The sequence below is a fragment of the Desmodus rotundus genome, chromosome 5 (genome assembly GCF_022682495.2).
Source record: "Desmodus rotundus isolate HL8 chromosome 5, HLdesRot8A.1, whole genome shotgun sequence".
Taxonomy (NCBI): Eukaryota; Metazoa; Chordata; class Mammalia; order Chiroptera; family Phyllostomidae; genus Desmodus; species Desmodus rotundus.
In genome coordinates this window covers 24,389,118-24,405,696 of record NC_071391.1, presented here as the reverse complement: position 1 = coordinate 24,405,696, position 16,579 = coordinate 24,389,118, and the positions used below count along the sequence as shown (strand labels likewise).

General features: G+C 41.0%; 1 protein-coding gene across 1 annotated transcript in view; it reads right to left on the bottom strand.

Moving 5' to 3' along the window:
- DCDC1 (doublecortin domain containing 1) overlaps positions 1-16,579 on the bottom strand; it is a 367,520-nt gene that overhangs the window by 179,845 nt on the left and 171,096 nt on the right. The window contains exon 10 of the mRNA XM_045194050.2: positions 1,194-1,295. Within this exon, the coding sequence (XP_045049985.2) occupies positions 1,194-1,295 (102 nt within the window). The remainder of the gene's footprint in view (positions 1-1,193; positions 1,296-16,579) is intronic.

Here is a 16,579-nt window from a genome sequence, read left to right as displayed (position 1 = left end):
ACTAAAAAGGGGGAGAAAGGAGCAAGTTTCTAAACAAAAACCAAGCAACAGAGCCCAAAACACTAGTGTGCACTGGGGCACATAACCCCAATTTGTAAACAACAGGGGTATTCAACATCTTTTTATGCAAGACAAAGACCCAAAATAAAGACCCTGACCATGTTGATTCTGCCTAAGAAACATCCCAACTGTCTGGAAAATAGGCAAAGGTAGGCATGTCGAAGAAAAACCATCTGCACTTGCTCACGATGAGCATAGGAGAAGACTGAAGCTGCATGTTAGCTGCTCAGTGCCTAGGGCTTGGAAACACCCTAGACCCAGAAAATACCCTTCGTTGAATATCATCTCAATTCTTTTCAAAGTATAAACAAGAGGGCGATCCTAGAGTCCAGTGTAGACAGATTTCCAAATACAAGTACAATGAAGGTTAAGACGGCTAAGTAAGAGGCCTGGAGTCAATGCTCTACTGAAACTGAGGGCCTAGGGAATTCAGAAGTCGAACTTGAAACTATCAGTCTTTACAGATCAGCAAATGATTGATCTTTTCCAAATAACCTTTAAAGATACATGGGGTTGGCCAAAAAGTTCATTGGGGTTTTTTTTTGTACAATTGCACTAGTAGTGCTTAGTTGTCTCTAATGTCATTCAAAACAATTTTGTTAGATTGTATTGTGACAGCTGTCATATCAGCGTGCATTTAACAAATCAAAATTGGTGAATTTTTGTGTAGCCATGTTAATATTGAAGATGGAAGGAAATATGTAACATTTTCAACACAGTATGCTTTATTATTTCAAGAAACGTAAAAACACAACTGAAATGCAAAAAAAAGATTTGTGCAGTGTATGGAGAAGGCGCTGTGACTGATCAAATGTGTCAAAAGTGGTTTGTGAAGTTTCACACTAGAGATTTCTCTCTGGATGATGCTCCACAGTCAGGCAGACCAGCTGAAGTTGATGGCGTTCAAATCAAGACACTAATTAAGAACAATCAATGTTATACCCCTCAGGAGATAGCCAACATACTCAAAATATCCAAATCAATAAAGTTATTAGTGAGAATGAAAAATGTGTCTTTTATTTTATGGGAAAAAAAACCTAAATGAACTTTTTGGCCAACCCAGTAAGTACCTAAATTAACTACAAGCAACTTGAAGACACTTAGAGTCATAAACAAATGATAGGTAAACTCACTTTTTCCATCATATGGCCAGTTTGGTTTGGGCTATTAGGCCCCAGGTCTTTTTTGCTGATAAAAATAGAGATCTCTCCAGTGTCTTTACCACTTTCAAATACCTGAAAAATAAGTGCATTCAAATTTTAAAATAAATATATGACCCACACACATACGGACATATGTTCATACATACATACATAAACACAAACTGTCCTGGTTTCGAAAGTCCTGCAACAGGAGCTCTGCAAAGCAAGGGCCTCCCGTGCGAACACGTGCAAGTAATAGGCGGTGAAGACCAACATCACTAGAACAGTGTAAGGAAAGTCCCTTGCTCCCCTTCTGGTTGCAGTGTCTTAAAACCGACTAGCACTCCCTACAACTTAAAATAGAAGGAAATGCGGACATTACAGGAGGGATCACCAGCTACGCTGGATGCTTACGTGTGGCAGGACTCAGGGAAAGGTCAGCTAGAGACTGACGGACTAGCTCATTTCATTCTTTTTGAAAAACATAAAGACGCATAATACGTGAGGAATACCTGATTTATATTTAAAATATGTCAGTGCTCAGCTTATCTTTTGACTCATGAAAAGGAAATTCAACCTGACAGATTTATTGCATAACAGTACGATAAAAGTCATCCATTTTCAGTGCACATATGCAACTAGTTGTTGAGAACACAGACAACATTCATAACCCTGCATTATGCAACAGTCACTGAAGAGAAAAGCGCTAGCAAAGGTTGTGGCTGAAAGTATCCCAATAAAGCAGCTCGAAGGAGGGCCTCCCTGGAGGGAGCACCACCTTCTGACCCAGTGGAGGACCCAGGTGGGTGTGCCATTCACCAGGCAAGAGAGGAAGCGGGCGGAGAGAGGCCTGATGAATAATTCAAATCCTTGCTTTTTATTTATTTTTCTCAAAAGTTCCTTTCTTCCCTTTCTGATATACTGCTCACATCTAGGTAGCCATTTTATCTATTTCTAGCACTATTTCAGATAATTTGGGATGACACCTTATTATAAAGAGAGAAATCTGTCCGTTTACTTTTGAGATAGTTTGAGAGTTATTAATTAGTCCTAACTTGGTTTGGGAAATACTGTGCTTCCATAGTACTTCCTCAGGCTGTAGACAGGAAAAAAAAAAAAAAAAAGAAGGGGAAGGGAATTAAAGAGAAAAACGGAGTTAACAGTGTTTAAGGACTGTGGGTTCTTCTCTGCTTGGTGCTTCTCATTGCAGCGACAGTCCAGTGGAGATGGTCCAGCCGTCTGCCTTGGTAAGGTGATAGTCCACACCCCGCAGTATCTTTTGCTACCAGGGGTTGTTTTAAAGCTCTTTTCCGAGTAGAGATACAATCCTGAGGAAGAAATCTCTCTGCTTTTTCAAGGAACTTCATAAACCCAGCTGTGGCCAGCCAACTACGCGAAATTAAGTGGCAGAATCTTACTGTCCCCGCAAGCTCTTCAGGGCCCTAAGCTGGAAGAAAACCCTTAAACAGAGAGACGTTAGCAATGACAGTCACAACTGCAGGCTGCACGCACTCCGCAAGGTTAGTGTTGACAAAAGCTCATTTTGAGGGACTTATTGATGTTCCTTTGTCAAGACTTGCTAGACATGAAATCAGAGCGCAGCAAATTATATTCTAGAAAATGAGAGTGTGAGTGCTAACTGCCAACCTGAGAGCACATGGGACTCGGCCAACACCTAACGGCGCCGCTAGGTCACTGCTTTCTTCGCTACTGCTAATAAGTCTTCCTTTCTAGGCCTAGAAAAGTGTTCCCCCCAAATACAGGGTATTCTAAGGATTAAGTAGAAGTTTAGGCATTTAAGTCAAAGAAGGTTGCCGTCCACTACTCATTCATATAATGTGGGGTTTTTTCTGTATTTCTATTAAAAAAAAAAAATCCTCAAGCTGAAATCCTATGAGATTCTGCTTTTCCTAAGGCCCAGCTCTGATTTTTAATGTCTATATTACTATGCCCATTTTGTTAAAATCCAAGTGTATTTATTTTTTCTTCCTTGGCATGAGAAATATTTGTATTTCTATTGTCCAGAGTCTAAACAAAGATAGCTGTCTAAACAGAGTCGCTATGATTGACCAGATATAGAAAAGTTAAAAACAGTCTACATCTTTGTTGTCCTGCTGCCTGGTCCTTGCCTTAGGAAAAGCCGACTGCTCTATTGGCTTCCCAGTGGCTCTCAGCATGGCTTCACCTCCCTACAGTTCTCAAATTAAATTCTCCTCCTTGGAGTGGGAAGATGCAAAAAGCCAGCTGAGGCTAGTCTTGGGTCCCAAGGAGTAAGGTAATAGAACCTAAAATAAAAAATGTTTAAATTATCCAGATCCTCTTGAAGAACATGGGAGCTAATGACTACGAATGAAAAAACCTACAAATAGTAATTTATTTCTATGCCCTTAGTTACACAAAGTACAGAGTTTTACGGGGGACTCCTTGTCACAAACTGCAGTCTTTTTACTTTCATTCATGTCAATATTGACATTTCTTGAGCAAGATTAAATTGGATTAATATCAATGTTTCATTTCAATGTTGTTCATTGATATGTTCCTTTATCAAATATTTACTGAGTTCATAGCATGTGCCCAGCACTGCTCAGGTGCTTAAGAGACACCAGTGAACCAAGATTCCCAGCCTTGAGGAACAAAACGAGTAAGTAAATCACGCGGCATGGTCAGGGCACACCCAGGTCTTATGAGGCCTGAAGTTCATACGATTTGGTGGGCCGCCTTCAACAAAAAGAATGCAACACTGTGAATGGAAAACTAGACACAAAATATTCATTTAAAATGACTAAAGATATCAGAACAGTTCACAGATATTAAAAAGCTTACACACAATAAAAACATTACAAAATTCAGAAAAAGTCACAAAATGTTTTCATTAATTAGCTATCCAATGTACATATTTTGGCTGAATTGTCTTTGCTCACCTCTTTATATGGTAACTTTGTAATACTGTCTAAGGAGAGAAAGAATAGAGAGATAATTCCATGTTCCCTTTCGCATGGCTAATCAAAAAGATGCTTGTTATTGATTAGAAAAATTTCTCTCAACTGCATAACTTTATTGGTCATTTCACTCAATTTTTTTAGGATTGATGACAAGTTTGGAGAAACCTTAATCAGGTTTCTTTAAAATATGAGCTGGAAAAGTGGAAGGATTTCCTACAAATTCGTTGCCTTTGGTAATTTTACACCGTGTTTTTCCTCCATCACCTGTGTACTTTCGGCGTCAGGCACTCTAGTCCACGGTCAGAAAGCAACCCTCTGGCCAGCAGGTAGGACCCCCTTCCTGGAAGCTCTCCCCCCACCAGGATGGCTAGCTCCAACTGAGCTGTCCAGGGAGTGACTGCAGACCGCTAAGTACACTCTGCTATGCTCCAAGTAAACGTATCCCCAACTCCATGTCCCCTTTGCTAGACTTCCAAAATGCCTGCCGCCACTTCAACACCACCTGTTGCAAGCGAAAGCTTGACAGAGAGGTAGATGGAGTGGAAGGAGACAATGGTCCCAACCAATTATAATAAAAACACATCAGGTTTGCAAATTTCACAGAAACATGCAGCCATGTGCACACATTGCGAGGGCCTCTCCCAGGGCTGTAGAAGGGACGTACGCAAGAAACGGGCCCTCGAGCTTAAGTTTCCTTAGCTTCGTGATGAATGCAACTCGGAGGGGGTTGGAAGGTGGCAAGTGCTATGTAAAGAAGAAAAATATAGCAGGGCAGAGGACGTAGGACTTGGGATCAGGGAGTGAGATGGGTGTGGCAGTCACCATATGAAGCAGGTGATCAGAATAAGCCTTCAGGAGAGGGAAGATCTGAGTGAAGTGAGAAAGTGAGCTGCGCAGATAGCTGGTAGAAGAGCACTGCAGGCAGAAGGAGCTGCTAGAGCAAAGAAACCGAGACAGGGACGCGCCCAGAACGTCCCAGGAATCTCAGGGAGACTAGTGTGATGGGAGCCACGTGATGGTGAGAGAGAACAGCGTGAGATCAGAGGGTGAAGAGTCGGCAGCAAAATGAAGAGTCTTTGGAGGACTTGCAACAGTGCAGTAAGAGGATCTAAACTGACATTTTTAAAGGATCATTGCGGCTGCTGAGTGGACAGTACACTACAGGGGTAAAGGTCGTACGAAGGGTGGACGACAGTGACTCACACCAAGGTGTTCTATGTATCTAGCACACATGCCAGTGGGCATGGTGAGAAGTGGTCCATTCCTGTTGTTCATTCCAGAGTAATTTTACTTTCTTAATGTATTTATTACAGGATTGGGATATCAAATTTGTAGCTAGCCTAATATTTCTGAAACAGGATGTCGGCATCTATGGGTATACATAAATCAAATTAAATAATTGTTCACATGCAGTACTTGTGACAGCATAAAAACGTCAACAAAGCACTAAAAGAATTTATTTCACAGAGACAGTGACCAAAACTTAACTTGTGTGGGGAAAGATGACCCAAATGGGCAGTTTTGAGCTAATGTGGCTCGTTGACGAGTTTGTCTGGCATCACTATGACATCCATTCGAGGACTTGCGTAAGGCCTAGTTCAGTGCCATTATCCAGCCTGTAATGTTGCAAGTCTGGTTAACAGCTGGCTGCGGGGGAACAGCAGCTTCCCAAACTCTCCATCACTGCTGAGCAGACCGCCCTGGAAGCTCTCTGTGCGTGAGTGGAAGGCCAAACACCTACACTTCAGAGTGCCTCAGGATGCGGTGCTGTCAAGAGGCAATAATAGGAAAATGACAGTGCAGCGTGTCGCCAAAAGTTGGGAGGCTGAACAGTAACAGGATTTACTACTAGAGGTCTGATGAAGAACAGGAATATAAAATAGGCACACAAACTAGTTGGCATATTCCAGGTGAGTATAATTAAACATGTTGAAATAAGGTTAACTCACACTTCTTCTTGGATTCAGGTCCCCAGGACACAGACTCTGAGGCCAAGATGTATTTGCTGGAAGTTTACAGGGTTGGTGGGGGGCATTCCCAGGAGCTGCATTGGTGAGGGAGTGAGGGAAGCAGGACTGGGCTGGGGGAGGGAGGGGTGAGGTTGCAGGGAGGTGAACGGTTAGGCATGTGCAACAGAGGCCTCTAGTGGGAGCTATAGAGCTGGGATGTCCCTTCAGAGTTCTTCTGAACTGAGGCCAGGGAGCCACACACTGCTCACCAACCACATGCTGGACACAGGTTGCGGCAGAACGAGGGCCTAATACTGTGGGAAGCAGCTCCTTTACACCGAAGCAACTGTCTAAGAAGGATGTAGCCGTGGCACCTGCAGGGCAGGTCTCTCAGTCCTGAAGGGGGAACCCTGACAGTGTGGCAGGGCATCCATGACACACGCACACGGTAATCCAGAGTGGACGATGCTCCGCCGCACACATTAAATCACCAGCACTCAGAGCCACCAATTGTACAGGTGAGCTCCAGGAAGGCCAAGTGACTTGCTCTGGGCATATCGGCTCATAAGGGGCAGGGAGATGGAGGGATTGAGCACAAAAGAAAAAGGACTCATGGACATGGACAACACGGTGGGGCTTGCTGGGGGGAGGCAGGGATAAGGGGACTAAATGGTAATGGAAAAATACAATAAAGATTACATATTAAAAAAATCAAGTACTATGATTTTTTCCCAGCTTTACTGGGATATAATTGACTTATTACATTGTGTAAGTTTAAGGTATAGACCACATTAAGTTGATATACTTACATATTGCAAAATGATGACCAGTGTTAGCTAACACTTCCATCATGTCACCTAATTATAATTTCCTTTTCTGTGGTGAGAACATTTAAAAGCTACTCTTTTGGTAAATTCCAAGCATGTAATACAGTATTGATGACTACAGTCACAATGCTGTCTATTCACTCCAGGACTTACTCATCTTCTAACCGGAAGTTTGTGTGCTGTGGTTGTCTTCCCATTTCCTCCACAGTCAGGCCACAGTACCTGCCATTCTACCCTGTTTCTACAAGTTGTTGTTTTTTTTTTTACCTATGTCAAAGAACATGGAAGTTAAAATAAAATATTTTTCTTACGTAAGAAGAAAGTGAGTCATGTTTATGGTTGGTTAAAAAAAAACTTTATCCAATCAGAATTCAAAGTTACCTTTGATGGTAGAAAATCAACTCTAATTGAATTAACATTATATGTACATTAAATCAAATAAATGTACTGTTAGTTTTTTTATTTTTGCAGACTTACAAGATAGTTTTTAGAATATCCACATTTTCTATATTTTCTCAAATGTATAATATATTGTACATCAAAGAGGGTACATCTCTAACTTTAATACTTACATAAAGTGATAATAACAAAGCAAATATTAAATTTATAGTACATATAAGAAAAAGTGTTTTAATGTCTAACAGAGATATCACCTAACAGGTAAAGGGCCAGTATACATATTTTGTCCCTGGAAATGCTAATGCTTTATGAGAAAACAAATGATATAATTGTTAAATTTCATCAATCTAAATGATACCTGGTAAAAACTCAAATGACATTTTTTAAAGCCCATAGAAGATATACTTGAAATAATTTATTTTGAGTTTCCTCTGTATGTTGTAGTGGGATCCATCATTGAGATGTATAGAGGGTGACTCTCTACGGGGTTGGATCTTAGGGGTGAGCCAGAAGACTGACCCCAAATATCCCTCCCATCAACTTACCAATACTTGAAATTCTAGTTAGAGATTTACTCCTTTGTCATAATTAAAACATCACAGAGCAAATGACATTCAGTCTTATTGGTTATTGATCCTCTAGGCTGTGATTCTCCATCTCAGCTCTCTGAGAACCCTCAGAGGGCCTGGGGTAGGTAGGGCTGGTGGACAGGGCATGAGACTGGGGGCTGTGGCCCCAAGCGTCAGATCAAACCTGGTAAGTGCATCTGTGGGGGCAGCCACCTTTCTGGCTTCAAACAGGGTAAATCCTACTTTCATTTACTTTATATAGTAAATTCCAAGAAAAAACTTTGATGTAAGAAAAAGAAAAAAATTTAAACTGCCTTAGCTTGAAAGAAAGTGTGGCATGCCTATGTCCTAAGAGCAAGTTTTGAATAAAAAGTAGTAGCGAGGACCTGGGGTACCTGACAGCTGGGCCTGGGGGCTGGCGGTGAGGGCGGAGGAGCTGAGAGCAGGGAGGCCTGTGAGATGCCCTCGCTGGCTTCACAGTTATCCTTGGGGTGGGGGTGGGGGGCTCTGGTCCTCTCCTTTAAGCATTTATAGTCATATTCACTGTGTTGTTATAATTTTTTAAAGGGCTTCTCCCCCCACACATTTTTCTGTGTCTATTAACAAAGTAAAAATTTCAAAAGAAGGCAAATGGTTCTGAAAAAATATTCTCTTTGTATCTAATTATAACTCTCACTAAGTTCGGTATAAGAAAATGTTCAAAATTATCTAGAAGACAATGGCAAAGTAAATTTATTGGCATGTCATGTCCTAAGCTAAGCAATTTCAATATGCCCTCTACAAATAAGAATATTTCAAGGAAAAAATGGAATGAGGATCTCATTCTGTCTAAATTAATTTAACGCCTAAAATTATATTTAATTGGGATTTAAACACCAGGTATATGGGTCCTGTGTGTAGCTGTGTAGAATGTAATATATTATATATCAGAACATGGTAAATGAAAATCTTTGGAAGTTCCTGGGCTTAATATATTTCTTCTCACAGAAAGTAAGGGCTCTTTTGATGAGAAAAACATACTCAGAGCCCTGGAATTCTATTTTAATAGGGGAAATGAACATTACGGGATTATGTATGAGCTAAGTCATCAGAATGACCCAGATTCTCAGCCTTAGATGTCATATACTCATCTTTAAGTAGAATATATGTTTTTAAGGCTATTCAGTTTTCTCGTTAAAATATATCAAATGGACCTGTAAACATAATTTCCCCCTAATACGAATGAGTACTCTGGGTAACTACAACCTATACAAAAGCTTACTATCTACAGCGATACATTTTTACTTTAAGAAGTAATCTATTTTTATCATAAAGCATTACCAAACTGTAGTTAGAACTTAAGTAGGTGTTAAATGCATCACTTCACTTGCACTCACTAGAAAATCTGCATGCAGTTCTACGTTCAAATGAACTGATGCTCGATGGTATTCCCGGTCAGTGGGGCTAACATAGACATCAGTGGGAGATCCAGGGGATGCGAGCATATGTAGGAAGAGCATCTCAGCGACTTGAGCATCTCAAACACTCTGTGAAAAAGCTAATTGAGAGGTAAAAGCAAATTAACTGCTATGGAGAAGGACAATCTCCCCGAGAGAGAGAGAGAGAGCCTGCAGCAGTAAGGTTCAGTGGCTGCATTTAGTCTGGGTAACTGCTGGGACAGTAATCCAGCTCTGGCCTGTGGACCTTCCCTGCTGACTGCCCACCTGGCAATTCTCTGGGCACCTTCTAGACTGTCAGAACTGCACAGGGAAAGCCTGTCTCATTACAACCAGCTCTGCATGGGAGCTGATACCCTGACCAATGGCTCTTCCCTGCTTCCGATACAGACGCAGGTTTTCCCTTCAGCAGGTCTAGGAAAGAAAGATTGTGTCTTCTTGCACACAGAGATTTACAGCTGGCTGCTGATGCCTGTCAGGAAATAGGCTGGGGTGAATACACTGGAGTTTTAACCCCCAAAGAACACAGGCTGGGGAGGGTGGGTAAGAAAAAAGAACAAGGGAGGCAAGATGGAAGAGGGCACTGAAAAGAAGGGTGGGTGAAGATTTCAGTGCCTACTGCTAGTAGCTATCTTGTGAGGTACTGGAAGGCATTTTAAGTTTCTTTGCCTTTAAAGTGAACAGTCCTACATTTGCCTACTATAGTAAAATCTACGTGTGAAAATTACCTCCTTCCAATTTTGCCATGTAATGAATGTTCTTAAAGTCACAACAGTATCCCAATATTTCTATTCTAGCCACAATTCCTTTGAAAATGCATGCAAAGTTGGCATGTTTTACTACTTAGAACACACCCTAAATTTGCTTTGCCATTCTTTACTCAAATAATGTAGGTGAAATAACAGTAGTTCAGTGGCTGTAAATACATATGGGGGAAAAAATAGTGAAACGGGAAGACAAGGATCAAGAAATGTACAGTGGAAATAAGGACATAATCAGTATGCAGAACAGTGACAAGGACATCCAGAAAAAAATGTCACCACAATTTTATGGATAACTGACTTCAGGTATATCCTTCTATGCACTTAATTACTCCATGGATTCCTAAGTATTTAAATAAGCTTGCTATCAATACATATAAGAAGTTGAAACTTTTAAAAAATAACCACAAAGTAGAATGCAAACCTTAAATGGTTTCACGGTGCTCCTGTGTCATTAGCAGAGCCAATTCAAGTGTCCGAAGCATAGTAAAGGCCAGGAGAGTATCATGGATAAAAATTAGCATTTTTTCTGTCATCAGCCAAATTACCCAAATCCTAAATATAAACACACTTGTAAACTAAAAATGATGATGTTTTATAAAAAGCCGAGAAGACCTACCCATTACTTTTACTGCCTCCAACAGGTATCGTATTATTCTAATTTTGTGGAAAAAATCCTGGGCTCAGACCGACAAGATATCCCAGGTTTCTCTGCATCTCCCCACGGCACCTAGCACAGTATCTCGTGACAATATGTAGTTGATAATGTCTGCATTCACTGGACTATTCATTTAAAATCTTTTTTTTTCTGCCATTGGAAGAACAAAAACTGTTAGTCACATACTACTCAGAGAGTGAACTACACGCTGAACAAAGACATTCTGTAAAAAATAAATCTGTGAATTATCTCTTTTAAAAAATGCTTTTAGGTATGTATGCTACATAAAACTAGAACAGTGTGAAACTCTAAATCGCGGCCCTCTGATCTTGTTCTTACCCAGGTTACAAAATCCACCACGTCCCCCTTGCTCACAGCCTCAGTGGGTGCACGAAAAGTTAATGGAGGTCAAGCTTCAGGACTCTCACTTGCTCCAGTTCCTAGGAGTGCCGAAGCTGCTGACAGCTAGAGCATGTTGTAAATGGGGAGGGGAAGCCAGAGAGCAATTAGGGAGTATTTCTATGGAAGTATTTCTGATAAACTTCCTTAAAAAGATATTGGGAGAAAAATCTGAATCTCTAAGCCTTCATTAATTTGTTGTGATCTACGTTCTCATTCTGAATAAATATCCACTTTCAGGCTTGATTTTAAAGAGGCCTTTCTCCCCCAGATTTTATAAGGTCCAGGCCCCACGAAACTGGATCTACCTCTACTGGCAGCAAACGGAAGACAACCCACAGCACATCACTGACCAATTGTGTGTGAAAAGCAGTGATTCCAGTTGAAAGGACACCCCCGTCCCCATCTTCCACTCATTCTCCTGCGCCTTCGCCCTCCTACTCACACATCCCAACTCTTGCTCCTCAATTCTGTGTCAGCTCGCCCACCTTCCTCCTAGTTTCTCCACCCACCATCCCCTCCAGATTTGCTGATACCCTTTTCCTATCACTCCTTTCTTTTCTTCCTCCCAGGGACACGCCAGCATTTCTGACAGCATCTCCATGGGGATGAAGAGGAGGAGGAGTTGCAGGGGAAGCACAGGACTTGTACTGCAGAAGTCACTGAGCCATGGCTACGGCAGATGTTCTCACAGTGGCTGGGGGTGGCGGCAGTGACAGGGAACACGGGGTAAGAGAAGGTTTGGAATAGTAAACAGTTGCTCCAAAAAGTTGTTACCTGAAGGGCTTCATTAAGTAGGGTGTGCACTGAGTGTGGCCACTGAAGGTAAAAACAACAGGAAACCCCGTCAACCTTAAAGGCTCTGTAATGTGACAGCAGGAGAATATACCAGGAACAGAGGAAGAGCGCACACTGTGGTTGTGACTGCACGAGGCATACGGGTGCACGTGGAAAGGATGTGCAAGGGTGAGACTGGTCAGATGGCAAACAATGTGATAATGGACAATATAACTTTTTCCTAAAATTCCTCTAATGTTCTTACATTGTGTTTTCATTTTTTCTTTTTTAACAAGGAACTTTCCCACAGAGGAGAAGCACATCCAAACATAGGCTGTTCTCAGGCCTTTGTTTTAACGTTCATTTAAACTTGGTACTGTACTATGCCACGTGACTCAGGAATGGGTCAGAGGCAACAAGGAACACAGAAAGAGCATGTCCTTTTGAGAGATGATCTTCTGATACTAAGATGCAACTAAAAACTACTATTTTAAAATGACCAATGAAATACATGGTGAGGGTGAGAAAGAAGTGAAGGGAACCACATACGACATGAAAAAGCACTCAGGCAGTTTTGAATCACACCCTGCATCCAGCCCTCGTTGAGAACCACTGCCCCAGTAGGTGACGATGGCTATAATCGATTCCTTTGGTTCTTGAAGCCGAGCCATGGGCTTGACATATATTCAATGGAGTGATATAAATCAGCAAATAGAGAAAATTAGAAAGATGATCATCACAATTCACTTTTATCAGATCTAAGATGAAATGAATAGAAAAGGAGGAAAGTAAGTTTTAGTAAGCCATCCCTTACAGTTGTAAATGGAAAACATATTTGTTTAGTGATATGTCACCTAACACTTTGCACAGCACATGCCATGAGGTGAGATAGAGTTGCTCACAACTAGAAAAAACGTGGCCCTTGCCCACAGTGAGTCGGGAGAAACGGGGTTAGAGATGCTGCTCCAAGGAGGGCAGCTCACCCACACCCTACGAGAACTAAGAATTTGGCCAGGGAACTGACTCAGAAATTAACGAAAGATGGTGCACTGTGGCCTTCGCTCACTGTCTCTTCAGATGGAATTTGCAAGTTCCCCCCAACCAGGGAGTACAAAAGTCCCCTCAATTCTAAGACATTTGCCATCCTTAACATTTAGGGTAGACTTCACTAACTCAGTGATGTCTCTACTATCTGCCTGTTTCAGATATGAGAATTGGTTTAGAATCCCACAGATCTCAGGGTTGTTTTTTTCCATTAGTCCAAACATATACTCACTCCCAACAATGTGGAGGTTAGGGGAAGGGAGGAAATGCATACCACAAATAATACACAATATTTTATTTACAATATTTCGTTTAATTTGATGTTAGAAACATGTCAGTCACTTTGGCCATCCATGACCAGCTTCCCTGTCTAGTCTAATTCCGGGAAAGCCCCACATGCCTGATGCAGCACCTGACTTGGAGCTCTTCCCACTCACTGGCTACAGGCAACGGAATTAGTGTTAGGGGCCGGGTCTGGCTGGACAGGCCCAGAGAGATTCTCTCTTTAAAAGACTTGAACCAGGAGACAAAAGACTCTACTCAGATGATGATTAGCATTTACACCTAAAGGTGAGGGTTAGGAGCCATAATTTTCCTCCCTGTACATACAAAGGAGTAAAAAGAAATCCAGTTGCAGAAAGAAAACAAATTTAACAAAAACAAAAACAAACTAAGCAAACAAGTAGAACAGAAACAGAATCACAGAAATGGAATCATGTGGAGGGTTCTCAGCAGGAGAGGAAGGGGGAGAATAGGAAAAAGGTACAGGGAATAAGAAGCATAAATGGTAGGTAGAAAATAGACAGGGGGAGGGTAAGAATAGTATAGGAAATGGAGAAGCCACAGAACTTATATGTCTGACCCATGGACATGAACTAAGCGGGGGAGGATGTTTGTGGGAGGGAGGGTGCAGCGTGGGGGGGGAATAAAGGGAAGGAAAATACGGAACAACTGTAATAGCATAATCAATAAAATAGATTCTAAAAAAAGAAAACAAATTTAAAGCTCAGAAAGATACAGAGTAGAGATTATGGGGCTTCAAGAAAAATTAATACGGAAAAGTAATGACTTTCATGTGAGACTCTGCTATATTTCCTGGTTTTAATTTCCATAAAATTCTTTAATATGTTTTCAACAAATCCTCTTTTTGTTTGAGATGGTCAGAGAAGTTTGAGTTGCACGTAATCACTTTAGTCAGACCAAGGTTCGGCACACTTTTCTGTAAAGGGCCAAACAGTAAACATCTTAGGCTTTTCGGGTCATGTGATCTCTGCCTCAACTACTCCGCTCTGCTATTATAACAGGAAAGCAGCACTAGGCAGTACAGAAACACACAGGCGTGGCTGTGTTCCGGTAAAACTTTACAGAAACACACAGATTTGGCACATAACTTCTACTTTGCCAACTCCCTGGTCTAGACAGTCAACGAAACAGCAATGTAAGACCAGATGTGCCGATCCCTGACTCTGGCCAATTTCAAATTACAACAAGCCGTCCCTGAAGATAAACTTTGGGAGGGATGCCCAGTGGCACTCTGATGTAGCGTTCCCACACGGCAGGTACAATAGGCATACGTAACTGCAAGGAGCTTAAGGAATTGTAAAATGTAATAAAATGATTAGGAAGTAAAAAGTACTTACTATGTTTGTCTTAAATGAGGCCTGTTCAATTGTAAGTCTATATAGTTTAGTTTTTATTAATAACTGTATTTAACAACTGTCTCACAAAATTCCCGAAAATTTAACAAATCAGCACTCTCAAGCCGATAGGAGCCAGCTTTAGCATACCAGGTCAATAAAATCAAAATCTCTGGAGGTGGAGGCATCGATGTTTTTAAAGACTTCCAGATGAATTAATATGCCACTGCACTAAGGCCGGAAGATGGGGTCGATGTCCAGGCTTCTTGGAATATGAGAAGAGGAATTTATCCTCTGAGAGAAATTAGATGTTAAAAAGGGGAAAGCAGGGGAGAAAGGAGAGAGAAGCACACGAGGCTGCTTACCCAGGGAATAGTAGTCATAACGAAGGAGAATGCCTTGAAGAAAGAACAGAGAACTCAGACAGGAGGAAGGTGACCTACGTCCTGGTTGGTCTGGAACTGAGAGGTTTCCTGGATGTGGGATTTTCAGTGCTAAAATCAGAAGAGTCACAGGCATGCCACTGGATACAATGGATTTTTTAACTTTAATTAATTTTTATTAATTTAAACTTTAATAACTACATGTGGCTACCGGCTATTGTATTGTACAACCCAGTGAGCACAACAAATACAAGATGGCTTCTTTGCACATATAAATGTCCTCTTTTGTTTGCTGGTATAGAAGTCATTCTGAAGCGTATTAAAAGGGCAGTATATGAAAGGAACAGTTCAGATTCTAAAGTTAAATATTTGCTCTCCACTGTTGGTAAGAGTGTAAAATAGTGCAGTCACGATAGAAAATAATACAGCAGTTCCACAAAAAAATAAAAATAGAACTACAATGTGACACAGTATGCCACTTCTGGGATTTATCTGAAGAAAACAAGAACACATTTAAAGCAATATATGCACCCCTGAAGTTCATCGCCGCGTTATGTACAACAGCCAAAATACGGGTGTGCTAGGTGTTGATTAACAGGTGAGTGGATAAAGAAGACATGGGACATTATCCAGTAATAAAAAAGAATAAAATCTTGCATTTGCTATAATTCAGTTGGATACAGAAAGACAAATACCGTGTGATTTCACTTATATGTAGAACCTAAAAGAACAAAATAAACAAACACACCAAACAAATCTGAAACAGACTCATAAACACAGGGAACGAACTGACGGCTGCCACAGGAGGGGAGAGGCTGGTGCCTGAGAAAGGCGAAGGGGAATGAGAGGAGAAAAATGCCAGTTATAAAATAAATAAGTCACATGGATGTAATGCACAGCACAGGGAATATAGCCAATATATTTTCTCAATGAGAGCTGAAACTAACATACTATTGTATGTCCATTATATTTAAAGAAAAAAAATATTTACTATCACGCCCATGTGCTGAATGTGACAGAAGTTATTCAGAAATATACAATACATTTGTGAGGAAAAAACCACCTTTATCTGTTCCAGGTCATACGGTATGTGCTGACACCAATGGGTGGGGCTGCATCAGGCTCCACACGCCCTCATCTAGCTCCTCTCGTAATCAGAAGCAAGTACAACACTCGGCAAAATGGCACAATGGACTTGTAACCAAGTCAAGACTCTGGAAAAGAACAGGGCTCCTGCCTTATAAAAACCCTTGACCTTGATGTCTTGAACATCACTCCCTGAACCTATAGCTGACTAACACAGCCTATGAGAAATAAATTACCATGTTATCATGGAATTACATTTCCTGAAAGGTCAATTTTTATGTGGTAATATTCTCATTCAAAATACAAACATGGGAATTCCATTAAAAGAAACAAGTTATAGATAAAAATATAATGTTTATAAATGGTATTTTCAGAGTAAAACTGAATGCTAAGAAAGAAGAATTGTACAGATAAAGGCTGATCAAAATACAATTACCTTAAACGTTATCACATTCAAATATAAATGTAATCAAAAGGAATGATTTGGTTGAGATGTAGTAATGGTTCCTT